At 42.3% G+C, this 27,920-nt stretch overlaps 5 protein-coding genes and 1 long non-coding RNA gene across 9 annotated transcripts; 2 read left to right on the top strand and 4 right to left on the bottom strand.

The window, feature by feature from the left end:
* The first annotated feature begins 4,918 nt into the window (after positions 1-4,918).
* m6pr (mannose-6-phosphate receptor (cation dependent)) lies at positions 4,919-9,746 on the top strand. Its single transcript, XM_060066179.1, has 7 exons — positions 4,919-5,237; positions 5,659-5,828; positions 6,079-6,230; positions 7,520-7,629; positions 7,769-7,896; positions 7,995-8,121; positions 8,472-9,746. Exons 1-7 carry the CDS (start codon positions 5,232-5,234, stop codon positions 8,595-8,597), a joined length of 819 nt encoding a protein of 272 aa, XP_059922162.1. The 5' UTR covers positions 4,919-5,231; the 3' UTR covers positions 8,598-9,746.
* A 190-nt stretch (positions 9,747-9,936) lies between these two features.
* On the bottom strand, positions 9,937-16,333 carry nop2 (NOP2 nucleolar protein homolog (yeast)). 2 transcript variants are annotated; one of them, XM_060066171.1, is made up of 16 exons: positions 16,193-16,333; positions 15,604-15,725; positions 15,461-15,503; positions 15,314-15,378; positions 14,792-15,069; positions 14,477-14,684; positions 14,165-14,364; positions 13,786-13,875; positions 13,594-13,681; positions 12,598-12,738; positions 12,258-12,397; positions 11,945-12,034; positions 11,717-11,839; positions 10,964-11,061; positions 10,744-10,880; positions 9,937-10,653 (listed from the first exon to the last, which is right to left on the bottom strand). In XM_060066171.1, the coding sequence occupies exons 2-16, from the start codon at positions 15,707-15,709 to the stop codon at positions 10,268-10,270; spliced, it is 2,193 nt and encodes a 730-aa protein (XP_059922154.1). In that variant the 5' UTR covers positions 15,710-15,725; positions 16,193-16,333; the 3' UTR covers positions 9,937-10,267. The 2 variants fall into 2 exon arrangements, with proteins under 2 accessions (XP_059922154.1, XP_059922155.1); XM_060066172.1 differs by having other exon boundaries at positions 9,937-10,650.
* Positions 16,334-16,452: 119 nt separating this feature from the next.
* Positions 16,453-18,438, top strand: emg1 (EMG1 N1-specific pseudouridine methyltransferase). Its single transcript, XM_060066180.1, has 5 exons — positions 16,453-16,604; positions 16,756-16,857; positions 16,949-17,090; positions 17,472-17,680; positions 17,929-18,438. Exons 1-5 carry the CDS (start codon positions 16,455-16,457, stop codon positions 18,040-18,042), a joined length of 717 nt encoding a protein of 238 aa, XP_059922163.1. The 5' UTR covers positions 16,453-16,454; the 3' UTR covers positions 18,043-18,438.
* Positions 18,439-18,598: 160 nt separating this feature from the next.
* Positions 18,599-19,905, bottom strand: LOC132468422 (histone H1-like). 2 transcript variants are annotated; one of them, XM_060066177.1, is made up of 3 exons: positions 19,479-19,905; positions 19,002-19,288; positions 18,599-18,909 (listed from the first exon to the last, which is right to left on the bottom strand). In XM_060066177.1, the coding sequence occupies exons 1-3, from the start codon at positions 19,903-19,905 to the stop codon at positions 18,649-18,651; spliced, it is 975 nt and encodes a 324-aa protein (XP_059922160.1). In that variant the 3' UTR covers positions 18,599-18,648. The 2 variants fall into 2 exon arrangements, with proteins under 2 accessions (XP_059922160.1, XP_059922161.1); XM_060066178.1 differs by having other exon boundaries at positions 19,005-19,288.
* Positions 19,871-27,333, bottom strand: kel (Kell metallo-endopeptidase (Kell blood group)). Of its 2 annotated transcripts, none has more exons than XM_060066170.1 (18): positions 26,833-27,333; positions 26,119-26,428; positions 25,583-25,876; positions 25,166-25,284; positions 24,913-25,071; positions 24,746-24,817; positions 24,440-24,628; positions 23,033-23,193; positions 22,805-22,922; positions 22,600-22,695; positions 22,089-22,187; positions 21,934-22,011; positions 21,315-21,418; positions 21,118-21,207; positions 20,947-21,014; positions 20,632-20,792; positions 20,438-20,527; positions 19,871-20,357 (listed from the first exon to the last, which is right to left on the bottom strand). In XM_060066170.1, exons 1-18 carry the CDS (start codon positions 26,857-26,859, stop codon positions 20,280-20,282), a joined length of 2,313 nt encoding a protein of 770 aa, XP_059922153.1. In that variant the 5' UTR covers positions 26,860-27,333; the 3' UTR covers positions 19,871-20,279. The 2 variants fall into 2 exon arrangements, with proteins under 2 accessions (XP_059922153.1, XP_059922152.1); XM_060066169.1 differs by having other exon boundaries at positions 19,871-20,337; positions 26,833-27,316.
* On the bottom strand, positions 23,867-24,432 carry LOC132468426 (uncharacterized). Its single transcript, XR_009528223.1, has 2 exons — positions 24,162-24,432; positions 23,867-24,042 (listed from the first exon to the last, which is right to left on the bottom strand). It is a non-coding gene; the product is annotated as an uncharacterized LOC132468426 (long non-coding RNA).
* Positions 27,334-27,920: the final 587 nt, after the last annotated feature.

Raw genomic sequence — 27,920 nt, 5'->3', positions numbered from 1 at the left:
CAGCGGTCAATTATCTTTTGATATTTGACCGTTGCTAGGCATATATTGACCGCTGTCAAGGAAATTCGATTTTTTGCCTCTGAATCACATCTTTCGTACCACTCCGCAAGTAGTCGGGTAACTTATCAACCCCAGCATATCGTTGAAAAGCGACATCCACGTCTTTGGCAAACTACTTCTCTGCTGATCAACATAAATTGTAAAAAGACATACCGTGTGAAGTTATCTTTTAGTTTTGGCAAGTAGTCGTGTTATAAGCGGGATAATATATAAAACAATGGTCATTAGTAAAAATAAGCTCCTTCAGGGCGAAGCAAGACACCGCCGGTTCGCGTCGGTGCCCGGTTCGCCCTGTCGGGGCTCATTTTCCCAATGATGACCGGCGTTCGGCATTCAGAAAACCCCTGCAAACAAAATACTCATTGTGATAAATCATGATTGGTTCAAATAATGGGTAGACTGATCACTCACAGGCCTATTCCTATATGCGGACACAATGTGGGCCCAGTCTAGCTCTTTATCTCAGGATAGAGCCCATCCAACTCCATAGGAAATTGTTCTTACCTGTAGCTTAAAGCCGTTTTTGGCGAGAAATGGCAACAAATTGTAAAAGTGAAAAAGTCTTATACTCCTACTTGCATATCTTATCGGGATAGGGCGGTATATGCTACGTTTGCTTACAGTTTATAGTAACCAGTCTTGGCAGTTTTCGCCCTGCACCTGAAGACTGAAAAAAACATGGCCATCGACTTCTACTTTATTTGCCCCCTAGTGCTGCCATATCCTGATGAGGTGTGTGTAGAAGATGATAACCACAATATTCACAGAATTCTGTTCTTTGTAACTTGGTTCAAAGTTCTGGATTCTAAATACTTCCTATGGAGTTGGATGGGCTTCTTTCCTCAGGTAAGCATCTCAAGTCAGACTAAGAGGGGGCCATGCTGCTCCGAGAAACAGTTAGTAGAAAATAGTTTATAACTGAATACGTTGTCGAGAAGCCTAATATCACAAGTAGTTCACCCATTTTAATCTCGTCATTTAAAACAGGCAGGAATGTGAATGATTGGTCAATAAAATAAAGAATGGTTGAGTAGGGCAAAGTTAAAACTAACAAAATACAAGACCTCTCCCTAACCCTAACCCGTTAGCTGTGATTGATTACTGTGATGGTGATTGACTCAGTGGAGTAAAAGCGTTTCTTTCTGTTTGCGACTAGCCAAATAACATGTTGTTCCCGTTTATCATTCAGTTTTAAGAAAAAAATAAATCAATTTAATTCCTTATTTCCAAATGACGGTAACACTTTATAATAAGGTGCCATAATAAATAGCAAACTAGTCATTACCTTACCCTTTGTTAATATTTGTTAATTGTTACTAAAATATCAATTTGGCACAAGTTAATAGTTTTTTCATCATTTATTAAATATTAGTTGTTTGCAGAACCCTAACCCAACCCTAACCCTAACCCTAACCCTAACACACTGCCCTAACCCTAACCTAACCAGCGACACTATGTGGTCAGTGAAAAAAAACTATTAAATTGTGCCAAATTGATATTTTAGTAACAATTAATAAATATTAACAAAGGGTAAGGTAATGACTAGTTTGCTATTTATTATGGCACCTTATTATGAAGTCTTACCCAAATGACCTTTCCCAAATGACCTGGTGAGCTTGTGAATGATTGAACAAGATTCTATTTTTGAACCACTGCCATAAGAACTTAGGCCTAATATTTCTGACCAACTACTGATATAATTCAACTCAGTATACGATATGACAACAACGCCATGTCATTAAGTATTATATACTGGTGATATTCCCAATCGAGAATCCCCAAACCCCTTAAGGAATAAGTAAAAACGAACTTTACTGTATATATGATACCATAAAGTCCTACTCACAACACGATAAGTGTTGGTGATTGTCTACAATCAATAACAGGGCTTGGTTAGTGTTAGGGTTAGGGTTATCTGGGGTTACCGGTTACCTGGCCATCTGGCCAGCGGGCACTTCCCCAGCTCAACATCGTCCTTTTTTGGCAGACGACACCACTTTCTTTTTCTTTTCTTGTTTTACATTTAGTTCTCTGACGGCTCCTCAACACAAGTCCTCCTAGTTTTAAATCTTCCCAGTTAGTTAAAGGTTGGGTATGGGATTTGCGAAACGCCAGCAGATTTTGAAAATACACAACTCAAATGGTCCTACCCCCTCTCCTCAACGCTGACTCTGACTCCACCCATTCCAAGTATATGGACGCGCAATCATGCACGAGCGCGAACACAGATGCGCGAGAACGAGCCATAAGTTAGCTAGCTCCAGTAGCTACCGCAGGATAACAACAAACAGAAGCTTGCTCTGGGTCACGAGCTTTGAGTACGTGCACGAAGGGGTCGCGCGCGGGGAGCGGGGGAGGGGGAGGGGGAGGGGGAGGGGGAGTGCACTACGACCGTCCAATGCCACTCGGTCTGGAAATCATTGGCTGGAGTTTTTCGAGCCCTGCCCGTTCCACAGATGATTGACTTGTTTAATTTTCATGTCAGTACTTCTAACTCAGTGGCTGTAAGTGGGTTATGATAAGGATTTCAAGTAATTTTGCAAAAATTGCCAAAAAAGAGAATTCCCTACCCAACCTTTAAGATAAATAACACAGACATTGTCAATTGCCTTTCATAGTCATAGAATATTGCAATTTGACAGTGGCGTAAGTGGCCATTAAAGTGCTATAATATTTATGCCCCCCTCCCTACTGCCACCCAATAAATACCTATAATAAATGTATATGGCTCTAATTATAATTTGATCAAATAACCTACACTCATAAGTTGAGTGTAGGTTACTTGAACATAACAATTGCCTTACAAATGTTAGGGGTTCTGGCATACAAATTCTAAACCTATGGTCTTGTTTTGAACATATGTCGTACACATGACTGATGTCTTGTCTGAGTTGTCATGCAGTGATTCAGATCTTAGTTGATCAAGTATTGCCAGCAAATGCTGTTATGTGGGACTGCAGTCTGTTACGGTCCGATCTGGGTCAAAAGGCACCAGACCTGGTGGTCAATGGAGTTCATTGACCAGGTCAGGGATCACTCTAGTGGCCAAAAAGGCCACCAGTGTATTTCCATGTTCATTTTTTTATGACTGGGAATGGATTAGGGATTGGGAAACTTTGGAATGGGTGAAAATAGTTATGTTTCTTTACTTCAGAACTACAGAAATGTATCTATAATTGCCTTCAGCGTGCTGTGACAACGGCAAACGGCCAAAGAAATTGTCACCCGCACCCCAGCTTCCCGCAAATCCCTCTCATTACTGGCAGCTCTTATAAGACAAAAAGAGCAGGAAGTGAAGATAATCATTGGCCAAAAAAAGACACTCCCTTCAGACAGATGCTTACAAATGAGCCAAACTCATGGATATGTTGGCTGCAGGATGGTCTGCGGGTGGGCCAGGGGTTCTGAGAACCGCTGGACCCCTCTGGTGCCGGCACACATGATCCTCAAAGCAGGGCGCGCTTTGACATGAGCCTGGGCGCAAACGATTAGGATGGGCCGGTCTGGGCCAAAATGGGCCTGCAGATGGGAATTTACTTTTTAGATTGACAGCTCATTTCCTATGATGCTAAAAGCTTTTATGATTGTGAAACGAATATACGAGTGGGCGTCCATAGCATTCTAACCACAAAAATATTGATAAGGCGCCATCAATTTAGTACTCCTACTCCTGTGAACAACCTCAACTTAGCAGATCGCTGGCCCACACACACTTGAGTCACATCCTATGGTCATGTCATAGAAACATCATCATCATTTCACAGTCTTTAGGGCAGAAGTTGAAAAAATTTAAACAATTAAATGCTAAGTAAAAAAGGTGATGTTACAATCCAAAATATTCAATATGGCAAATTGTATTCATATGATGAATTATTTTACAAAAGACCACTGAAAGGATGTAGGATACTTATGTCTGTATAGCCTAATGTTGGACACTGTAAGGCAATATAATACTCCCTGTGTGATTGAAATAGCATGTGAATTGTTTGATCTTAGTGCTCATAGTATTTCCTCAGAGTATTTAGCTCATTCTTCCCACTTAACTTATTCTCCTATACTTGTTTTGTATGAAGAACAAGCTATTTATAAGCTCATTCTGCAAACAAAAATATAAGGTAATTATAAATAGTTAATTTTCCACAGCAGTTTGAGCGGTTGTAAGTGAATGCATATTTGGAAAGACTCAACAACGTTTTGAATTTAAATGAGACCTGGTCATTTCAATATTTACGAGTCCAAACTAGTGTAGCCCCTAGAGAGAACAGGTTCTCAGTATAATGTTAAATTCAACGTTATTGACTTCAGACTGTAGCTCATCATCTTTGGCCTCTCTTTCTCGGATCAGTAATAGCTCGATTTTCAACTAGGCTACCTCAACATCACATCATAGGCATTCCCCGTGAATTAACTCAAAGTCCAATATGATTCAGTAGTGACCTCATGGTACAACCATGATTAGGCAGTGATACCAGGCAGCAAATCATCAAATAACTTGTCAGAAGAGAAACAAACAAACACTAAGCGGTAAAGCTGGAGCCCGACGTGTCTGTCCACACGGTGGCGCTGTTGAGCCGCACCGCCGCTCCCTTGGAAAGCCCCCTGGCGGCTCCTCAGTTAAACACAAACTTACGCCGTTTTTCCAAGTTCAACCGTAAGCAGGGAGATTGAAGAGAAAGGTATGGGACATTTGTTCTTGTTTACAGATTCCCCTCTGCTATGCATCGTACCGGACAAATACAAGGCGGTGGATCAGTTAACTCTTGCTCAATCTGAACACGGTGGTCCAGCAGTGTTGCCAGATTGGGCCAGATTTCCCGCCCAATCTGGTCCAATCTGGCATCACTGCCGCCCAGTCACGTGCCTGTGTTTAGTTTCACTTCCGCGCTCGGTTATTTCCTCGTCCGCTAACGACCAGTGTGTGACAGTCTGCATGGCGGTGAATGGGGGTTGCTAACAGAACAAATATTCATTTATAACCACTTAATTCATTCCAAATATATCGCCACCTAAATAACTACTTGCATGACCAAAGAGGAGACCGATCGATGACGTTTCACGGCTGCTGAAGACCACGTCAAGGAAGCTAGCTTTGAGCAGACTTGGCATAGTTTTTAATTGGTGACCATTGGTAATAACTTAAACACAGTTTGGCTTTCAATCTACGAGAATCCATGAAGGTAGGTGTTGTCAAAGTAGTTTGAGATTTAACATGTATTCTCTTGAGGTTTTTTTTTTCCTATACAGGTCACTATACTAAAGTACTAAACATGACAATTCATGATTAATCGTGTTTAATGCATCACATGCATGCATACTAGCTTCTGTATAACTTTTTGGTCCATTTATTTACAAGTATGTACAAGTATTAAGTATTTTTGGTCTTCCACTCATGGACTCCTACTTCCATGTGTGTGACCTCCTTTGTCTGAATTATTTGGTTCCGCATATGCTGCAATACAATGTATAGGCCTGGCTGTAGTCACTATGTATAAACCTGAATGCCTTTGAAATCTAATGAAATCCAGTAATACATTAAACATGCTGGCTGTACAATAGCATATTGTACGTCTTCCTCAGTCAAACATGTATTTTTGCCAGGTGTCATGTGGACCCAACAGTGTGCCTGTCCTCATTTGGACATTGGCAGCTTCCCTGGTCCTTTGCAGTGGGCTGGCCGCTACTGAAAACAATAAGAAATGTCTACTGCTGTTTGAGTCTTTGTCAGAGCGAAAAGTCCTTAGCAGGCTGGAGCCACTGACCGGAAAAAAGTAGGTGCTCTCATTTTTTACATTCCAATTTGAAAATCAGTGTTCTGTTGTATTATTCTGCATAGCTGTAGCTGTCCCCAACAAAAATCGCCAGGTTTCTCACTGTATAAGTGCACTACAACTGATTAGCCCTGTACAAAACATTGAATCACTTTAATTAATAAATCATAGACTCATGAACGCATAATCTAGTCTCTGTGTTACCTTTTCACACTAATCTATGTGATTATTATTTTTGCCGTGCCAACAGCTTCACGACAGTCGACAAGAACTACACGTATGTGTTCCAGCTCTGTGGTGACGCGGATGGCGTCAAAGGGGCTGGGGTCATTCAGAAAGAAACCGGAGTAAAGAAACCGACAATCGTCGGGAGGTACAACTCGACTAAGGCTTATGGAGGAAGTGAGTATTAGAAAATGGAGAAATGATAGCTAAAGCTATCCTGTATGAGTGATGATGTTCGTTTTTCGGGTTTAGGCAGCTTCCCAAATCACTGAGCCCTTCACTTTTGTTTTAGGCGTATTTGAATGCATGACTTTATTATAGACACTTGCTTTAAAACTCACTTTGAAAGATATACTGTTTGGTATCTTTGTTCAATCTTGTGACTCAATGTGACAATGTATTGTCACAGGGATTTCGATTTTAAATCACAGTTCTACTCCACTCAGCTCATTCCTCACCTGAATGCAATGATGCTGCTGGTGATTGTAGTTGTGTCCGGTGGCTGAAGTGAAATGCTAAAGCAGCCCCCCTGTTGACATGTTTCTTCTAAGCCATGGTCATAACACTGCAGGGGATTATGATGGGAGAATTATTGAAGCGCAAAAGAACTTGCGCAGTGGGGCAGGAGCATCTTTTAATTAGAGAAAACATAATGCTATGGAACCATAGAAAAGAGGCAGATGAGGGTAAGATTACAGACATGGCACGTAACTTTTAAGGACTAGAATATTTCTTTACATCAAATGACACATTTCCATGCAAAACAGGATATTCAGGTTAAATGTACGAGGGATCACTAAAAGTTGACATTGCATAGATGACGTAACAGAAATTGAACCCACTGTTTCAGCTGGAATTTGACACTGAGATAAAAAATAAAAAAAATGTTTAGGGTTAAGCATTCTAGGAAGAAGGGTTTACGACCCACAGACACTTTGTGATGCTTTTTTTAGTACTGAGCATCAAACTTTTGACAGATATGTAATGCGCCACACACTGGCGTTATACTTTAAGTGTAGGAGAAGTTTAACCTTAGCTTGGACGCGGATATAAAAATAAACCTCTGCTCTTACATCACACTATGGGTGTCTGTGAAGCTATACTATAGGTGTCTGTGAAGCATTCCCTCCCTCAGAAGCCGCAGCCCACCACTGCCCAGACAGCTCCAAGCATTGCACCCAACTCGCCGCCGGTGTCCCTTACACATGAAGTTGATGAGAATACTAACGTAGGCGTCATGAAAGACCTCTACATGCATCCGGAAAATAGTGTTCTAAATGATCAAAATTTGATGTTTTGGTTGCATAAAAAAATTGATAATAAAAAGAGTTTGGTTTGAATGAATGGATCTGATGATACTATGTGTGGCCACAATGTCAATGGTAAACAATCTAGTAGCCTCTAGCATCTTTGAGCTGTTTCTTTCCCTTTCCGAGTTCATCTCCTGTTGCTCCGATCTCCTGCAGGTGACTGGGTAATGCTTGTCTACGAAAATGGGGAGGGGTACGACAGCCATTGCTCAAACGTTGGGAGACGAGCTATTGTGATGATCTCCTGTGACAGGAAGGCGGACAAAGTAAGAGACACGATAAGTGTTTTTATATGTGTTTTATATGCCCTGTTAAATGATCACACAACACGTAAACGATATGAATGGGCTGGCTGCCGCTACCCCTGTCCATGTAATGGGTTCCGTCTCTTCATCTAACTCTCAGGCCCAGCTGACCATGATCGAAGAAGACTTGGTGCGGAAGGAGTGTTACTACCTGTTTGAGCTGGATTCCAGCAAGCTGTGCCCGGTGGTACTATCCCATATCAGCACCGGTACCATTATAATAATCATGTGAGCAGTGGTACCTTGACGATATTCATAGGTTCTAACGGCCATGTTTGACATAGAGGATTCTATTCATTGATTATAAACCACCTCTGTCTGTGCAGTGGGATCAGTCTGCTGGCAGCGTACCTCATCGGAGGGTTCCTGTACCAGCGCCTGGTGGTCGGAGCCAAGGGCATGGAGCAGTTCCCCAACATTGCCTTCTGGCAGGAGTTTGGAAACCTCACAGCGGTACACAGCTGTTTGTTTAAAGAGTTTTCATGCCCTCAGAACGTTGTTTACATTTACATGTAGTCATGTTGGCCAACACTTGAAATGAATGTAAGCCTTAGAACAGCAGAGTAGTATAAGGAATGACAACCTTTAACGTTAAGATTGGCCAGTGGGTCTGAGACATACTGGCCCCAAGACAATAAATATCTATATAGATATATAAATAATAAATATATATTTTAGACTGAATGTAGCAGAGGACCAGAAATGGATTTGTAGCATAAATCTGTATGATTTATTATCAAGCCGCCGTCGTGTTCCTGAGAATTAACTACATGTTTCCCCCAAAACCTCTCGGGCCACGGCAGGACGGATGTGACTTTGTGTGCCGATCACGGCCGCGAGAGGAGGTGCCCACCTACCGGGGTGGGGCCACAGAGCCCCTGGACGAGGAGGAGCAGGAGGAGAGAGACGACCACCTGCTGCCGATGTGATCCTAGTCAGAAGCAGAGACACGTTTCCCCCCCGCATTCTTGTTTTGTTTACCATTTCAGAGGTTAGATGAAACTGCTGCCCCTCCGTCAGCTTGTAGGTCTGGGGTTTTTCACTTCTAAAGCTTCCCATCTGTGCCTGAATGCAACATTTATCTGATCTATAAGTTGTTGGACTGGAAGGCAGAAAGAGCTGTTACTTCATTGGTAATAATCCATGCACTTCATACTGGTAGATTAGTTGACATTAGTTTGAGGATAACCCATATATTTTTCCATATAAATGGGAATCTTAGGGTCTGGCAGACAGCAGAACACCATCCTATACTTTTTGCTATTAGCTGCCATTGAGGTTGCAGCTATTTGTGTACACTGGAAACTGAACTGGAAACGTTTTGCAAAAACCAAAACTTCCATGTGCATTATGCTTCATGCCACTAATATTGAATGTTACTAGTCAGAATAGGTTTATATATGTATTATGCTGGCAGTGGGATTTAATTAAGAATTTCAATATTTATATGAAATACTCAAGCTTTATCAACAGTATGTAGCTAGTATTTTCCTAAAGATGTACAAATATACCAAAATTCTTTCCCATGTTTGACATAAAATATGATATTCAGTAATGATATTCAGAAATGTATTGTTTGGTTCACCCCCGTTTATAGACCCAACTTTTTCCTAGTCTAGACATTTCAATTGTTTCAGCTCTCTTGCATTGAGGTGGCTGCAAATGCCTCTGCAAAACCGTCAGACACACCATATAGTTAGATAGTTGTAGATGGCACTGAACATAATTTGTACATGTAGGATGCATACTTTGCCTTCACCAAATTTTTACTACTGGTCCTTATCTGGCATAATTTGCAGTGTACAAATATGGGTGCGGTCCTAACTAGAGACCCTTTGGAGTGAATTAGTCTTGGTACGAATTAGTCTTGGTACGAATTAGTCTTGGTACTGAGTCAAACTGAAAACAGCTAGTGATGAGTTGACATTAATGCTGTGATTGATTTGTAGAAACTGGGCGTTGACTTGAATTCAGTTATGTTGGGAGTTACTTATTTTCTGTGTGCGTGCACTGTACAAACACTATTGAAAAAGACTTGTTTTCTGGCTTTTGCTATTAAAACAAATAATTTCAGTATACATTGGGTGAGTTGTGTATTCATGCAAGCACTTGTTCTGAAACAATTAGCAATATGTATAAATGTTTTAGTGCCAAATGGGAACCATTTCCTATGCAAAAACATCACTCCATAATTCAAATAATTTTTCAAGGGTTTAGAATGATCAAAACAAGACCATTTTATATTAATTTAAGACTCCTAACAGTATATTGCCAAAGAAATGGGTAAATATTTTATTGCCTCAGTACACCTATGTTCTCACTCATTAAACAAATAAAGTCGAACAATCAATAGATTATAATGGATGGGGACCTCTGTAGAGATACAAAGGTAGGGTTTCTTGAGTTCATTGATAAATTGTGTCCCTATGATAATGCAAGTCTTCTGAAAAGGTGTAAAATAGATGAACAACAACCAGGAAGCTGCTCAATCCAGAGGACATCTGACAACATTTCAGACGATACTTCTACACCCTGAGAAGGGAAAACGGCTCTTAAAAAGTCTTACATAATCATGTACACATTGACGCATTAAGCAGTTTCACTCTCCGTTCCATTCCTTTTGAAGCACTTTCTTCAACTTATTGAATTTATTCTTTCCCAATCTGGTCTTCTTCTTCACAGTTGTCTTCTTGTTTTTCTCGTTCTTTTTTTCCGTTTTGCCAGATTCTGCTGCGTTGGCTTCCCCCTCATTGACGTTCTTCGCCTCCATCTTGGCCTTCTTGGCCTTTTTCGGCCCAGGGCTCTGGTCCTTCTGACCTTTAGCTGGGATGTTTGGTGATTTCTTGGCCACTGCGCCATTGGTTTGGGCTTTGGGTGAGACGGCCGCCTTCACGGGGACCTTGCCGGTCTTGTTTTTGGATGGTTTCTGATCAGCACTGCCTGCGACCACTACGGACTCAGAGGTCTCCGTCTTGTCCTCGTCTCCTTGGAAAGAAATAGGCACGAGATTTAGTCATTTTGACACATTACCCGGATGAAAGATGGATTACTTTATCCTGACTTCACATCTGTTACCATCTTCCATTTCTGAAGCAGGAACTGAGTTGGAGAACTTCTTCAGCTTGGCCACGAAGAAGCCGTCCATGTTGTGAGAATGAGGGTAGAATCGGCGCGTGAGGCGAAGAGAAGGATGGAATCGGCGCTCTTGGAACCTTAACATGAACACCATTAGTTAGTTGGAATCTAGAGAACAGACATTCCTTTAAATGTTACATGACGTCCTATTCTATCATACCTGGTGAAGCCTTCTGTGCCAAAGTCTAGTCCAGCGGGAACCAATTTGACGTTTCTCTTCTTCAGAGCGTAATCTACGACCCACTCGTTCTCCTCCACCTGCATGGATACATTTAGTTAACACTAAACATCTATCCAAGTCTATATTCAAATAACCACTACAAATTAAAAGGTGAGATGGTATTGGTAAAATAAGCATAAATTAAATTACATTCAATTTATTTGTATAGCCCTTAAATCACCGGTACAGTCTCAAAGGGCAAATTAGACATGACAACTAAATCGCTTTTGATCATCAGCTCCTGCAGTATTACATATAATCTGTGTTCCATGCTAGTATTGTACTATGCTACTATTAAAGTTTCAATGTGTAACATTTCAACAGTGTTTCAACATACCGTAATTTTCGGACTACAAGCTGCGCCTTTTTTTCCCATTTTGCGATTCTGCGGTTTATATAACGGTGCGGCTAATCTTTGAATTTTATAGCTAACGGCCACTAGGGGACCTCCTAAATCTATGGATTTTTAAGCGGCGGGCTCCAGTGCGGCTTATATATGTAAAACATCATTCAATTTAGCTGCTGCGGCTTATACTCCGGTGCGCCTTATAGTGCAGAAAATACGGTAGTTGGAACCATTTGAGATAATGTAAGCACAACATTCAACACAATTATAATATGGGTAGTCCTTCTTTGATATTATTGCAGACATTTTTCATATTCTACCCATGAACTGTTCCCATATCTATGTACCATGATGGAACACGTGCAGTAGATAAGGTAGCCTCCTGTCGCAGAGTCTGCATTCACAGAGTCGATGGCTGCCAGCAGCAGCTCCTTCTGCAGATGGGCGGCGCGAAGGATGTCTGCTTCATCCTACACCATGAATAAAAAACAAAACATTGTGACGGCAATACATACAACGTTGACGTTTTCTACTGACATGGATAAAAGGACCAGTGAGGAGGGCTGTTTGCGTACCTTGCTGGTCTTCACGGCGGGGTCTTTAGCGATGACCCCGGTGCCTGAACACGGCGCGTCCAGCAGCACTCGATCAAAGCCCCCCATGACCTACACATAAGAAAAGGTCAGGACGTAAAGTACCATTACCTCCACAACACGATAAGGTCAGGACGGAATCTACCATTACCTTCATAACACGACAAGGCCAGGACGTAAGGTACTATTCTCTAAATACATCCATTAGAACTAAATATAAATAAAAATTTATTAATATGCTGCCGCTCAAAAGAACAATAACACGTAGAATTGTATCCCGTGAACACTACGTTACCTTGGGGAATTGCCTGCCGTCGTAGTTGCAGATCACGGCATTGGTGACGCCCAGACGGTGGACGTTTCCGACCACACTCTTGAGTCGCTCGGCATTGGCATCGTTGGCAACGATTGTCCCGGTGTTCTTCATAAGCTGAGCTGTTAACACAAACACACCTCTGGGATTCCATATGTGCACCACCCAATACGACAGAGGCTGGCCGTGGAATTAACAGGAATCTGGGTGTAAATATATGACGCACTTGGCTGTGGAGCATCTGTAGGCTAATAAATGCCTGGCAGAAGGGCTTCCATGTTACATATATATAAGAAAAATGGTGATTAGGATATGAACTTACCGATATAGGTTGTCTTGCCCCCAGGGGCCGAACTCATGTCCAACACACACTCCCCCTCCTGGGGCGAGAGGGACATGACTGGGAGGAGGCTGGAGGCCCCCTGCAGCATGTAGTGACCAGCCAGGTACTCTGGAGTAGCACCTGGAGAGAGACACGCCCATGGTCACAGTTAGGGTTGGGAAAAATAATCGATTCTTCGATGCATCGCGATTCTCGCTAGAATGATTCTGTTTCGATGCAGATAAATTAATAATCTGAGTTAAAAAAATATATAGATTTTTTTGCCTGCTGCAACATTCTGTTCGCCAGAGAGAGATAATTTTTGTAATTTTGTGTATTGGCCAATCTGATTTGCCTTGACACGATTGCGATTCAGCCTACGCATAGCATGCGCGCAAACTCACAGCCAGACACAATAACTCCTTCTAATTCAAAAGCAGCTTTTCCTTTAATGACATAGAAAATAAAGATTAGAAAGAAAATAAAACAAACCTGTTTTTTGCATGCTTCCATATTGTATTATAATGCAAGCTGCATTGATTATTGCATAGTTCATAGAAAGCCATATTTGTGACATAAGCTTTCTCTCTTAAATATTAGATAAGTTAATTCATCTGTTGATGTCTTTAATGATCATCACAAAAGTAGGAAGTGATTAGCGAACTCTGAGTAGCAAACCCAGATGTATATATATATTTTTAAAAATCACGCATGGAAATGTACATAAAAATAATTGTTGCATCGATAATCGCTTCAGAATCGAATCGTTGACCTCATAATCGGAATCGTATCGAATCGTGAGGTGCCAAGAGATTCCCACCCCTAGTCACAGTGTGCCGTTTAATACACTGTGTACAACCAATGTGTACTCAATCACACAACAATGCATCCAATACGTTAAAAAGTTGATTGTTGAAAACATTCATTCACATGGCTTTCCAGTTTATAAGAAGGCTTTTCTACACATATTACAAATGTAAATATAGTTGAACTAACCAATGGGCACGGATGAGTCGAATATGATCAGACCCACTTTAGACCACTTCCCCAATGGATCAAGGTTCACCCCCCTGTTGATCAATGCCTGTTCAGAGAAAAAGAAAACTCATTAGAGCTGGTATCAACCAGGAGCCTTCAGGTGTCAGGTGTCAGCAGGGTGAACCAGGAGAGCCCTGCACGGGGGTTTACCTGGGCCAGGTCTCTCCGTCTGGTCTTCAGGGTGTTGGTCCTTATGGTGACTGGTCTCTGGATCTCATTGGCCTCCAGGAAATCTATCAACTAAAAGCCAGGCACAAATTTAAATTCAACTGAATTTCCTTTTTTCAATGTCCATTAAAGGGCCTCTTTTTTTACTCCCAGGTTTGATGTTAATTAGCCGTTACAACAGCTACCAAAGAGGGACATCATGTGTTTGAGTTTCTACTTTAGATGAATGATGGTTAGAACATCACACCCCCAGCGGGTTCAGTCCATTAGGTAAGCTGGTAGCTGTATCCATCCATCATACATGAATATCCATGAATCCTTAAAAAAACATATCTGATATATTTAACGACTGATGTTTCACCTCTGAGACTGGGAAGATATCCATGAGTTTCTCCATGAGGAAGTCGTTGTAGCTGTAATAGGTGCAGAGGTCCGACCTCAGCAGAGAGATGTACTCTCCTCTGCCTTTCCCTTCCTCCCGCTTGGCAGCAAAGTTAGAGAGCACGTCCACGTTTTCCTTGATTCTGTGGTGGATAGACTGTAGGTCCAGGGGAATGACGCCTGCAGGCAACACCAAAGCCACTTAATCAACTGACAATCATTTGAAAAACGTGGGGAAACCTTTTGGGGGGGTTATAAAGATGATTTTGAGCAGACATTTTTGGCTACTTACTCTCCTTGAGGAGCTCTTCCTCTCCAGGTAGTCTGAACTTATCCATCTCCTCGATGTTCGTTTGTATAGCATCGTCCTCATTGGCGTCTTCTTCCTCTTTCTTAATGGCCACTTCGTTGTCACTGTCGTCAGAGTCAGAGTCACTCCCTATTCCCATGGCTGCCTTGATCTTCTTCTCTTTCTTGGCTGCTCGTTCGATTGGAAGCAGCTAAAAAGAATGACGAAAAAACAGTTAGGCATTTAGTCATTTTATACACTTTCAATGTGCATTGTAAACTCTTTCAGCCATAATGACATAAATGGTTTTTCACATACTTCCTCTTCATCGCTTCCTTCCCCCACTTCTTCACCACTGCTCTCTTCAGCTGCTCCATAGTCGTCCTTCATGTCCTCGTCTTCCTCATCTTCCTCCTCCTCTTTTAGCTCCATCTTGGCGGCTTCTGCTTTCTTTCCTTTTTTTGTCTCCACCTTTTCCTCCTCCTCCTCTTCCTCCTGCTCCCACATCTCATCGCTGTCATCCTCACTTTCAGGCGTTTCAATCTTGCGCTTTCTTTTGGCAGGTTTCAACCAGTCCTTGTTTTCATCAGTGAATCCTTTGAACAGAGAACCCCAATTGCACCCGAGTATTTTAGAATGATACATACGTGTTTTTTTCTTTATAAATAATCATCGGTTAAGCTTTAGCCATGCACCTGTTTTATTTAATGCAGAAATATTCACCTCGTCCACATTTATGCAATGGAAATTTGAGTTTACTAAACCAGCTGTACAGTCTAGTAATAACTGAACGCTACAATTGGTAAACATCTTGGATAAAGAAACCAAATAATCAATTACCTTTCAGTGGTGTTGGCTCTGTAACATCTTTGTTCTTTTTGGGGTCAAGTGCCCTTTTTACAGCTCTGTAAATAATGAAAACTACTTTAGCCTGGAGAACAGTGTACATCTTGGATATTTACTGTGTTTTTGGAGAGTACTTCTTACCTTTTCCTCGCTCTGCTCGTCCGGCGCTTTGGTTCACTCTCTTCTACAAATGGTGAAATATATCCCCATAAGGAACATTAACACCTCACGTCTTGCAGAATGCATTCACAATAGTTCATATGTTAATTGTTGTAATAACTTACCAGCTGTGATAAACTTGGAAAGTTCAGTCTCGGCTCCCTTCTGCTTCCTGGACTTTCTCCCAGGCCCCTTCTTCACCTGGTTAGTCGGATCCAACTTCCTACCCATTGTGGCTGGCTGTATACTACACAAGTAGTAGGGGTACAAAACATAAGCGCGTGAATGGGGGGATAAAAAATCAACAAGTCTTTAACAAGGAGGTTAAGCTGAGCCAACCCAGATGCACTTGTTACTTACTATTGATGCATACGTTCGTTTTCACATCGTTCATTTCAATGTCTTTAACAACGTCAAGAAAAATTCGGGTCTGCTCTCCTCGTGACAACCACATTTACATACCCATAACCTAATCGATTTCTCAAAAATTATAAAAAGACAAATATATTCCATGTGTATTATTATGCATCAATTCCACCTAAATATACAAACCCGAGATAAATTAATTCATACATTTTATAACGTTACATGTGATATCGCAGTTGTACAGAAGGCCAACGCAGGGAATTCATGAAAACGTCCCCGAGATATAACTTGAAACGATGTTGTTGTTGTTTTTCCTGCTTATTTACTCAAATATGTTCAAACACTCACCGATATGTCTAATGTTTAATCCGATCCGTTGTAATACTGAACTGTGGTTGACGGAGAGAAATCAACACATGCGAGTTTTCTCAACACGCTGCATTAGTATATCCGGCGCGTTGTCCTGACGCGACTGTAGGGGCTCGCGCGCCTCACTTTGCGTCGCCGCACACACTCGTGGAGAACGTGAGCCCAGTGCAGGAGCGCGCGCGAACGGACGTTAACTTCTTGTACGTGACGCCGATCTTTGCGACGCAGAAAATAAAGAACGATGGCTGCTCACAGTGGGGATAAGCGTGGTCTTGAACATTTGGACGAATATGAACCAAAGCCGGCCAAACATATGCGTAGTCTTCATGATCGCATGGCAGAAAGGCGGTTAGTCGTCATATTGGAAGGGGCGACGTTAGAAACCGTCAAGGTAAATGACTCCCGTGGTCGAGGGTTTGTGATACACTACAATGTATTGTGCACCGTGGCCATCTGCTCTTTAAATCATTCCAGGAAGTGGTTCTAAGAAAACCACAACGATTTAGTTTTATTAATGCTTCTGTGTTGGTTTTGTTTTGCAGGTTGGCAAAACGTTTGAGTTAATGAACTGTGACCAGCATAAAAATATGATTATAAAAAGTGGCAGGGACCCGGGAACAATAAGACCAGACATCACTCATCAGGTAATGGCTTTTTACATATTCTCTACTGCTATAACTCAATCCGCTCTATGAGTTCCCATTACAACCCATTTTCTCAATCTCGTTTCCCCAGTGTCTTCTGATGTTGATGGACAGCCCACTGAACAGAGCAGGCTTACTGCAGGTCTACATCCACACAGCGAGGAATGCACTGATAGAAATCAATCCGCAGACCCGCATCCCACGGACCTTTAATCGCTTCTGTGGACTAATGGGTAAGGCTATTCAAATATTATTTGTCCAATCGCTTTTGTATATAATTATGCACCTACATAATTGATACTTGTAATTAATTTTGACAATTCGGGCATTTCTGAATGCTCTTGAATATTATCCACTCTAATTTCACCACTTCTGCACTTGTCCCCCTCTGTTTAAGAAAAGACAGTTAACTTTGTAAATCCTAGAAGATAAATGTAGGTGTACAGCTGTAAAATAAGAATGGGAAGTGGATTATCAACAACAAATAAAGATAGATCTACTTAATAAATGTTATATTTAATTTTATAATGGTAATGTACCGTAAATATGTTTTTCCATTATTAGTGTTGAAATGACATGGTGCTAATCCTCCCGTTGTGACTACTCCTTCCCAGTCCAGCTGCTGCATAAGCTCAGTGTGAGGGCAGCGGACGGTTCCCAGCGTCTCCTAAAGATGATCAGGAACCCAGTGTCGGACCACCTCCCCCCTGGCTGCCCGCGCATCTCCACCTCCTTCACCTCTGGAGAGGCGGTGTGCTCCCGCTCCGTGGTGCCCGAGGAAGGTCCTGCTGCCATCGTGATCGGAGCGTTTGCACATGGAGCTGTACGTACAGAATTGTTCATTCATGAACTCATTGTTCCTATTAATCTCTTAAAATCCACTTGCAATACTGAAATTTCTCGCTACAATGTCTGGGATGTCCTCAACGTTTGAACGTTGTTTCATCATGGGTGCTATTGGGAGCACAAAAAAAAACATAGAATTTGTGCCATCCTTTTTTTTTTCTTGTTTACTTTTACTTTACTTTTTTTCTGTTAGCAAACTGTATATTTTGTTGTCTTTGCTGCTAGGTTAATGTGGATTACACAGAGAAGACGGTGTCCATCAGTAACTACCCCCTCTCCGCTGCGCTGACCTGTGCCAAGATGTGCTCCGCCTTCGAGGAGGTCTGGGGTGTATTGTGAGGATATGGAAGACGACCACAAGCACCAGTTTTCAGTCCTAACCTATAGAGATGACCGCCCCACTATCTGAACACGATCATTACCCTGGGACGCTGCGTGTTGTTTTTGTGTGGAATGTACATCCATTTTCCAACTGATACCATGGACACAATCAAGATAGCTCTATCTATATATAACCTGTTTTGTCATGAATTGTAATATGTACAGTTTGACATGGTATTTTTAGGCATAATGTCTACCTTGGTGTTACTCTGCCTCCTCCCAGCCTTGGACCATCAGAGATACTTTCATGAGCTCAGTTTTTATTTGTTTGGCAGATGTGTTGCTTGAGTACTTTTGTATTATCTTGCTGGACTGACTGTAGATCAGTATACAGTTAAAGGGCTAAACATTTGAGTTATGTGTCTGTCCATTCATTCAATCCAATCAGCTTATAAATAAGTTATAGGCTATAGGTCTATAACTTATAGGCTGTATGTATACAGGTGAGGTTAGGAAATAAGCACATCTTAACCTTCTAGGCACCCACTCATTAGCAATTATTGGTCCTGAAAACTTCAACTGCAATTTTTTTATTGTTTTCTTTTACATTGAGAAGTCAGCTGGTTAACAGCTTTTGGACCTACGAGCCCTCTGAGTGGTCTTTCCTTTACGGGCTCTTGGTTTCTTTGCCTTGGTCGATCGCATTGGTTTTCTGCCCTTCGGCCTGCCTGCCTGCTTCTTGACTTTAGTGGGGGACTTTTTGGCTGGCTTTCTGGGTGGGGTTGACTTGCTTGCTGGTTTGGAAGCTTTGATGGCTTTCCCACTTCTGCGACGAGATCGTGCGCGTTTAGTAGTTCTCACGGCTGTCTTCTTCTCACCTGCCCCCTTTAAAACAAAAGAGACTATGCATAAGGGCACTGTTCAAACAGCTTGAATCCAATAATAAACTGAACAGGTTTTTAGAAAGGTATAACAACCACCGTGTTGAGTTTGTAGCGGGACCCGGCTCTTTGTAGAAGGGTCCCTTTTCCGACCAGCCCCTTCAGGGTCATTCTCACGCGGGCGTTGTTCTTGCTGACGTCATACCCCCCGTTGGCCAGCACGTGCTGGAGCGCTGCCATGGTGATGCCGCCGCGCTGCGCGCATTGCAGCGCGGCGCGGCGGATGAGCTGCGGCAGCCCGGGCAGACGCCGCCCGCCCCCCGCTATCTTGGAGGCCTTGGACCTGGCCTTGGACCTGGCCTTTGAGGCACGAACCGGAGTCTCTACAAATTAAATACATTATTATTATTATTACAAGATACAACAATATATATTAGTAATGCATACTGAAAATACATTTTACATTTCGTTGATGTAACACACAAATACAATACCTTAATTACAAATGTACCCATGTTCTGTTACTTTAGTGTTGAAGGAAGAGTATTAGACCCTTAATTAATTTGTACTTACTTTGCAGTGCAATTTTGGAGACCCCCTTCATTCGGTTGGTTCTCCTCTTAATGGTAGATCTTGGTTTCCGCAGGGGACCGTTACGTTGAGGCCCTGCCTTCAGGAGGCCCCCCCCCCGGGTAGAGCTAACCGCTCTCCGCCGCGGGCTCGACGATCTCTTCGGTGTGGTCTTCCGTGGTTTCTTCTTGTTTTCCGTGACTGCTTTCGGGGTGAGACGGACAGTTTTTCTAGACCTTTTGGTCATGTTAGTGCTGACCTTGCGGGCCGATTTCACTCCTGCCATTATTAAAACAATGTAGAAGACTCCCAGGAACGACCGGCAGCAAGGACAGGCAGCAACTGAATTGACGGTTTGAAATACCGTTAGATATGGTAACAAACACAAACAACCGTTGCTATGGTGCTTTTTAATGACAAATAATTCCATCAGTGTTCCCAAGCAGCGAGATATGTAGAACAACAATTAGGCCTAACTAGGCCTGCCATTTAATTAAACAGCGTAGAGTTCACCTTTTCTAATAAAGTAAATAAATTCTTCTTGAACTGCAAACAGATTATACAACATTTGAAGATATCCAAGTAGTCATTATCCTTTTATACCTATAGTCTGACATATTAGGCAATCATTAATAATTATCATATTCTCAGCAGCAAACATAAAATAAGGCATTGCATCAGAGAATCATTTGTGTTGACCTTAAGAAGAATGTGGTAAACATGCTTTTAATGAATGTAGTTGAGTCTTTGAGGGGCACTCCAGTGCTGCAGGGCACAGTGTGGAGGTGGAGCAGAGGACCGTTATCATGAAGGAGGGCTCCAAAGGCATGGAGTCACCATATGGCTCAGTATCACAGTCAACCTGAAAGAGGGCCACCACTTCTTTAGGCCAATATGTAGGACAGCATTTTAAAGCAAAAGTGAGGAAATTTAGTTCAGATAAAAATTCATGGTTATTCTACCTGGGCAAATGAAGTGAGGAACAGGTGTGTGAGAGAGAGATGCAATAGAGCACTATCCTCGGGCTGTCTCTGTAGACTCTGCTGATAAGCCTTAGAGAAGTGCAAGACAGTCCAGATGAGCAAATTAATTATCCAAAACAAAACCCACAGACTCTCAATTTATCATTATAAGACAAATGAGTTTATTCTCAGACCTGAAACGCCACCTGCAGAGCAGAATACTGCAACCAGATCTCCCGCCGCTGCACCGCAGAGAGCACCGTGGCGTTACCTCCGCCGGCCCTCCCGGTGGTGCTGAGGTAGTGGGCCCACACGCACTCGGCCATCGCTGTCCCCGCCTCGCTCAGAGAGGGGTCTGTGGGGAGCACCAGCAGTGACCAGTCAGTCTTTATCGGTGAATAACTGGTATAGTAACATAATAACTGGTATAATAACGGATTCCACTGAGGAATCCTTCCAGTGGCATGACTTCACTTTGTGCAGGAATAAAGTGGACACATGAGACTCACCGTCTTGTAGAAGAAGATGAAAGATGTCTTTGGCAATAAAGATACCTAAAATACCATAGTTCATGGCCCTGTTAAAACAACAACATGCAATGTATATCTAAATTAATAAATATATGACCAAAAAAAAACAGAGATTGGGTGAGGGCTTTCCGGGTGAGAATATTTTCCTACCTGGGATAGGTTGCGTGGAAAAATGGAGGGACAAACATTCCCATAGGAAATATAACCTCATTGCCAGAGTGGAATGGTCTGACAGAAAAACTGAAAAGTGGCAAAAAGAAGCATACATTGAGTGCTGTAGAAAAACTAAATCAAATATTTTTTTCCTATCATTTCAGAATTGAAATGGAAGACAATATAGCACTCACATGTCGTCCTCTTGGGTCTGGTTGAAGAGGCGGTTGCGTCTCTGTCGCTGCAAATCAAGCAACTGGATGTAGTTAGAGAAGTAGCTGCGTGTGCTAATATTCACCTAAATACAAGGAAAGAGTCAGGGAGAGAGTAATGGCAACTCTTAGTAATACAAATTCAGCCATAAGCCTTTTGTTAACGATGAAATAATCTTTAACCAAACATTAATTTAGAAGCCTTTAGTTATTGATGAACTTTGTTAAAGGGCCCCTACGTTACCACCAGATGTGATGTTGGCTAGTGATTAGCCATCACTAGCCATGTCAACATCGACCCTCTGGTGACATCACAAGTGGGAGTATCCATCCAGATGTATGATGGAAGGTCAGCCTAGCAGTTGGTACAGTCCACTGATGGTGGTTGGCAGGCTAATCATCTTCAAATGCAGGTTTTTAATGAATAGTTAATCATTAACTAAAGGCTTATTCATGGCTTATGACTGAACTTTATTATAACGGTTTACCCAGGTAATACAAAATCCTTCTAGTCCGTTCTAAATGTATAGAACCAATAACTTGAACAAAATGTAAGAAGCAATATTTGCATGAATTATGTTTTGAATCTCTACATTTCTACCTCTGAAAAAAGTAGGTCAAGTTCAGATTCCCTTTTGCTCTCAGTTTGAGTCCAGAGTCTTGGTGTGAGCGAGTGGACCTACAGAGAAAAGGAAACATCTTAACTAGTAGATTTAAATTTCAAGAAACGCTCGATTTATTTTGGTGTCAATTTACCTTTTTCATCAAAGACTGTTGAGAGTTGTTATCTCCCCAATCAAGATGATTTAATTTGGTCTTGAAGATTGAAAATATGTTCTCAAGCATCTCCTCTGCCTGTTCACAAAAGGGTAGTGAGCATTGAGGACATATAATGTAATATGATTGCACATTTCTGGAAACATTGTGTATGGAAAGGGCTTCACACTGGAATGACTCACACACACACACACACACACACACTGATACACACACTGATGGTGGTCTCAACCAACTTCTTTTGTCAGGTTTCTACCTCAATTTTGACACAGGACCAAACCATTCACTTTCCAGATATCATGTTTGGCAGTTACAAACAGTGTCAAGCATCCCTCATTTTATGTTGTTTTAGCTTAATTATTACAAATAATACAAATACAGTTTGACCTGAAATATACTTGACTTTTCCTGCTGAGTGACTCAAGTCGCTTAAACATCCTAATCAGCGTGAGGAAGTTCAAAAGATGGATGATTTCGATGCACCCCTCACCTTCCGTTGTGTAGCCATGTCCGTGAGAATATGGGGGAGAACAGTGTCAAATCCTTTCTCCGTCTCCGTGATACAATGCTTCCAGCGTGGAACTTCCTGGTATAGGGGATCCAATTTTAAATTAACAGTGTCTCAATCTTAGCATAGCTCATAGTCATTCCTGACATGTTGATGGTGGAAGAATATGATAATGCTATTTACTCACCGGTACAGTGTGTCCCAAGGCCAGATAAAACCTCCTCTCCGTCTCCCTGAAGCGGGAGTCTAGTGCAGGTGTGAAGGTGTGCAAAAGTTTGAGGAACATGAAGGTGCGCACTGGACCACTTGAAGGCAGAAGAGAAGAAGGACAGCCAGTTAATTATTAATAATATTAATCTAAATGTTCGATATGTCTGTTGAAAGGGGGGGTAGTCACCGGGCGACTGCAATATACCTGCTTCTCAATTCATGCTCTGTCAGCCACTTCTGGATAACATTGGACATCTGCACAATGTAGGGGAGGTTATGCAGAAGTACATGGTCCTCTGGCCTAACAGGGTGGGGGTGGAAGGCGGCCTGCAGGCAGCCCAGCCAATCGATGACAGGAGCTTCATTCTGTGTGGACACAATTGACAACCATAGACATTGTGCAGCTAAAGTGGATTAATCATTAAATGTTCTCTGTAAGGTTTAAAATAGCAATCTTTTGAGTGTATTTGTTAGGAATGCCATAGCCATCCATCCATAATGTTTTATGTACGCTGTGTTTTATTGGCTGTTTATTCTATTGTCTGACAATTCGTTCTTACTATGTGCTACTGTATCTTCTGAATCCCCATGTTGTTTATACATGCATTTTATTTCCGTAATTTTAGGTTGCCTTCAGTGGCGGTGGGTCTATAGAGGGCGCTAGGGCGCCGCCCCTCCGTGAAATATTCACTTGAATATATTTGCCAACTATTAATCAACTATTATCAATACGAAATAAAATAAAAAAAATACAAAGCGTTTATCCTCGTTAAATTGTGTGAGATACTTGTCACTGCCAGCCACCATTTAAATGCGTCTGAACGTCAATGATTTGGGCTAGGCTTGTTATTGATCATTCGAAATAAAGCCCTCCTCCAAGTCAGGGGCGCCGGCCACGTTGAAGTCAATGTAAGCTCGCTAACTTTTTGCTGTCTATCAAGCAGAGACAGCTTTTCATTGGCGCAAGAAAATTCGCCCTCGGGTCGCACCAGTGTTCGCCCCAGGCCAATGGTATCGCTTTTCTTTTTTGTTATCACCTTCACCTCATGATTAGACAATTCAGCGAATCAATCAAATAGGCTACATGCAGAGAAGAGATCGCTAACTAGCAGAGTTGTGAGACTTTCCACCATTTTCAGTGGAGGAATTGGACTCCCCAAGCAATATTATACTTAAAAGGAGCAAGTAAGTTACATATTAATTTAGTCTTTCGGCCTGTAGCATATAAACAAAATTAAGCAAATGTCCCATATTTCTAATTGCATTTGAATGAGACTCACAAAAAATGGACGCTATAGGACAGTGATCATGTTTTGTCTCAATATCAGAATAACAACAATGGGTGAAATAGCAATGGCTGGTGGAATGGCCATAAAGTAGGTCTGTATATGCAGTGTAAGCTTGTCCAGGCCCTGCAAGTCAGGATGTAGGCTATGCATCTGAATGAATAGTAGGTAAATAGGTATACGGCCATCCCCAAAATGCAACAGAATACAGGAAATCCGATCTTTTAATTTAAAATTTTCATAAAGGGCATCTCTTTGCAACCAATGGATCTTGCCGACAGCACCTATAGAGTGTGTGTGGGAGAGGTGAAAAACGGCAAGCATACCGCCAGCTCTTTGATGGTGATGCGCTGGTAGAGAAGTCCGTTCAACAGGCGGTAGGACAGGGGGGACGTGGCCACGGCCAGCTCAGAGGACAGAGAGATGAACATGCCCACGTGGACGATGTTGCTGCCAGAGGGAGCCCCAAGGAGAGCCAGGTACCTCTGGCACAATGCCAAGAAGGGGAACAAGGTCTAGGTGGAGAAAACAAACCAGGGCTATTCCATCAACCTACACTGGCTGGATAGACGTGTATAACACAAATATCAGTATCCTGGTGCCCAAAACGTTCCTGAGGACTGTTTAGAAACCTGAGTTTTAGCAATGGACTTCTGCGCCGTGTTGTTCCATGCAATGGGGATTAACAGATCAGGCTCATCTATCTGTTGACAATAGAGTTCAAGCTGTCAAAAACAACCTGCGTTTCTTCGCACGCAGTTGGGTTTCTCCTACCAAACATGATTTGCGGGATACTGGCCTGTATGTATTTCCGGTCGGTCCCACGGAGGATCTCATTGGGGTCTCTCCCCACATAGAGGTTGAAGAACGGGAAGGAGGCGTACTGTCTGATGAGAACCTTCAGCGTAGAGTTGAAGTCACTCTGGTTCCACTGGCCTGATATTCCCCAGCCTCCCAGCTGAGAGTAGGTCATGGTGTATACGTGTTAATACATACAAATACAGCAAGCACAGTTCAAACAAAACATCACCATGCCCCTGTAAGCATCTCACCTGCTGCACCAGTGTGAGGAAGGGCTCCACCCCAGCAGTCTCTATGGATTTGGTGTCCAAACAGGAACGGTAGAAGTCCTTGACCTTCTGCACTGCTGAACCAGACCTACTTTTTGATTCTGGTAAATAATAGAATAGTATAGTTTAAAAAGCATATACTATTGGCCTCAAGAGATATGCAAATTTGTCATTTTTTTTTAAAGCTGCAGTAATTCTTTTTTTACCAATAGAGGAAAGAAAATAGGTGCTATGCCTAAACGCCTTGTTAACTTTTCTTTAGAATCGTCCATTTACCATTCCAACAGCACGTTTTACAATGGCAGTGGGTCAAATTGTGTCTACTGTGAATTCAGCACTTTTCTAGGACAGGTTAGTGAAATAAATGTGAAAAAACATATTTTTTCAGAATAATCTTACCCAAAGCCTCTTGGAGATACCGCATCAATGCATTCTTTCTATCCAGTATTTCCTCTACTTTCATATTTCCATCCAGATTCTTCTCTTTCTTCTTTGTTCTCATCTCTGCTCCTTTCGGTTGTCTCTGTAAATTCAGGGGAGGGCCTTCGCTTCTTTGTTTCCCCCTGGTGGTCGGCCAAGGTCTGTCAGACCCACAGGTAATCAAGAAGTAATCACAGGGATGGCTGAAGGGGTCTACAGAGGTATATAACCGGACTGAGGCCCGCTGACAAGCTTTGGAGAGACACTGAGTGACTGGGGGAAAGGGGGAAGAAAACATCAGACAGGAAAACTACAATATAATGCACTTAAGACAACATCCAATATCCCCACTCTATATTTGAATATGAATACATAAATGTGTTTTGGTGTGCTGTAAGTGCAGGCATTCTCAGCATGGGGGACCCCAGTGGGAATCAAACCCCTAACAGTGTTAATGTCCTGTTCTGGTCAGTAGAACTAGAGAAGCCCACATGACCACACAGGACAACATTTACCTTTCTCAGTCGGCGTGATCTCTTTGCTTTGTGTCTTAACATCCTGTTGACTGTAGTAAACCAGGACCAGCACGATGGCCCACAGCGAAGAACCTAGGAGAACAAGAAGAATGAGCCTCCTATGGTTGGTCCACCTTGGACTCTGGCCGGGGAGCCGGTGCCTGTTCTGGGTGCTGGAGTCTGAGTCTGATGGTGGGTGGAGTGGGATATCATGCTGAGCGAGGCCTTGAAGCAGCTGGTTCTGATGAGGACCTTGGGGGTGGTCGGGCGCTGGAGGCTGAGCGAATGACGACTGAGGTAATGGCAGAAGCTACAAGGGAAAGGAGGATACAACTGTGTCAACATTATTGTCTGTCGATCCATTAGGGTTATAGATCTGTATTGTTGTGGCATGGGCATAGATTAACCATAATTACAAATTTGACTTCAATTGCTTCATTGTGTAACATGATAATCAAAATGATTACACAGCATTGAGATAAAAAGTGTAGATCTGATCGTTTTCTGAAGTGAAAATAAAGTTAAACTGCACCAGTCCTCCAACCCAACTCTAGTATCAGTCTAGTTATACATATAATATAAGTGCATTTTAAAGCATGCAGATGACATGTGCAAACAATAAAATTACTTTTTATATTAGCATTCTGGCCATTCATTTCAAGCCAGCAACAAAACAACGACAACATAGACGATTTTCCATAGTGAGATTCCTACCTCATGTTCCAGTTGGTTCTCAGTCATATTCCTGGCAGCTAGACGACCAACTCTTTAATCTGTCCAGAATGTGACATCCTCTGCAGTCGATTCACTCTCAGGTGTATTAGTTCCAGTACCTCTCTCCCTCAAGCAACTGTCCTCTCAACCCTCTATCTCTGCATCACTCACTTCTCTTCTGACGCTATGAGAAAAACAACCAAACGCACTGGCTACGTCTTAACTGCTCACTTCCTCCTCAAGATAATGAGGCCATGGATCTCATTCCACCAACAAGTCTTTTTCCTGAACAAAAACCAAGGCCCAAAGGCTTCAGGAGTAATTCATGTTGGAGATATAGTTGTTGCTGTGTCGGACACATACACAATGAATAATGCTAAAAATAGCTATTTGTTTTACATAGATACATAGGATGAGTAGACACACACGCACACACGTGCATACATGCGTCGGCCTTATCAGTGCAACACATGGCTGGCATGAGCCGATAAAGGCAATGCGTCACTTTAAAGTGTAACACACCCTGGAGCACATGGGACCCAACACCTTGCTATGACGTCACGTGGGTCTGAGCCACAGACACAGAATCAAATACATGGAAAGAAGACACAAGCAATGAAACAATACATTAAAGTGCAAAATAAAAAACACAGGTACAGGAGGGAAACAGAAATCTCAGCTAGCTCCCAACTTCAATAATGACCACCTTAATCAAACACCACCCTCCCATTCTACTTCTCCCAGGGGCAGGCTGACTGTGACTCCCTCTGTGAGGTTGACCACTGAGTTCCAGTGTCAGGGGGAATGTTTAGTACCGACAGCTAGTTTACTCCAGCCCGGGCCACAAGATATTAACTGGAAACAGAAAGGTATAGAAAGTGGAAGCTTCCTCAAGTCTTGAATAGGTATTGAGTTAGCCTTTCATCAAAATTAAATTATCAGTTGAAGCAAAGATAAAATTGTCACCATCAGTTGAATTACAACCTGAGTCTCATCGTCTGCTCTTCTCATTATAGTTTTTGGCAAACGCAAAGTATATTCTCTCTATTCCCACCCTGGCTATCCATCCTAGTCAAAAACATGTGCAC

Source organism: Gadus macrocephalus, chromosome 11, assembly GCF_031168955.1.
Source record: "Gadus macrocephalus chromosome 11, ASM3116895v1".
In the NCBI taxonomy this organism is placed as follows: Eukaryota; Metazoa; Chordata; class Actinopteri; order Gadiformes; family Gadidae; genus Gadus; species Gadus macrocephalus.
This window is presented reverse-complemented; position numbering and strand designations above follow the sequence as displayed.

Excerpts from the sequence above, each read along its gene's own strand:
- m6pr (XM_060066179.1), top strand. Across the intron at positions 7,630-7,768 it reads GTGACAGGAAGGCGGACAAA|GCCCAGCTGACCATGATCGA; the intron begins GTAAGAGACACG and ends TCTAACTCTCAG. Across the intron at positions 7,897-7,994 it reads GGTACCATTATAATAATCAT|TGGGATCAGTCTGCTGGCAG; the intron begins GTGAGCAGTGGT and ends CTGTCTGTGCAG.
- nop2 (XM_060066171.1), bottom strand. The coding sequence starts at position 15,709 with ATGGGTAGGAAGTTGGATCCGACTAACCAGGTGAAGAAGGGGCCTGGG. Across the intron at positions 12,739-13,593 it reads CGACTCATCCGTGCCCATTG|GTGCTACTCCAGAGTACCTG; the intron begins GTTAGTTCAACT and ends GTCTCTCTCCAG. Across the intron at positions 11,840-11,944 it reads CCGCCGTGAAGACCAGCAAG|GATGAAGCAGACATCCTTCG; the intron begins GTACGCAAACAG and ends TTCATGGTGTAG.
- emg1 (XM_060066180.1), top strand. The coding sequence starts at position 16,455 with ATGGCTGCTCACAGTGGGGATAAGCGTGGTCTTGAACATTTGGACGAA. Across the intron at positions 16,605-16,755 it reads CGACGTTAGAAACCGTCAAG|GTTGGCAAAACGTTTGAGTT; the intron begins GTAAATGACTCC and ends TTTGTTTTGCAG. Across the intron at positions 17,091-17,471 it reads TCGCTTCTGTGGACTAATGG|TCCAGCTGCTGCATAAGCTC; the intron begins GTAAGGCTATTC and ends ACTCCTTCCCAG.
- LOC132468422 (XM_060066177.1), bottom strand. The coding sequence starts at position 19,905 with ATGGAATTATTTGTCATTAAAAAGCACCATAGCAACGGTTGTTTGTGT. Across the intron at positions 19,289-19,478 it reads CTCCAAAATTGCACTGCAAA|AGACTCCGGTTCGTGCCTCA; the intron begins GTAAGTACAAAT and ends TTTAATTTGTAG. Across the intron at positions 18,910-19,001 it reads GCTACAAACTCAACACGGTG|GGGGCAGGTGAGAAGAAGAC; the intron begins GTTGTTATACCT and ends TTTGTTTTAAAG.
- kel (XM_060066169.1), bottom strand. The coding sequence starts at position 26,859 with ATGACTGAGAACCAACTGGAACATGAG. Across the intron at positions 22,696-22,804 it reads CCTTGGGACACACTGTACCG|GAAGTTCCACGCTGGAAGCA; the intron begins GTGAGTAAATAG and ends CCCCTATACCAG. Across the intron at positions 22,012-22,088 it reads AACAGTCTTTGATGAAAAAG|GTCCACTCGCTCACACCAAG; the intron begins GTAAATTGACAC and ends TTTTCTCTGTAG.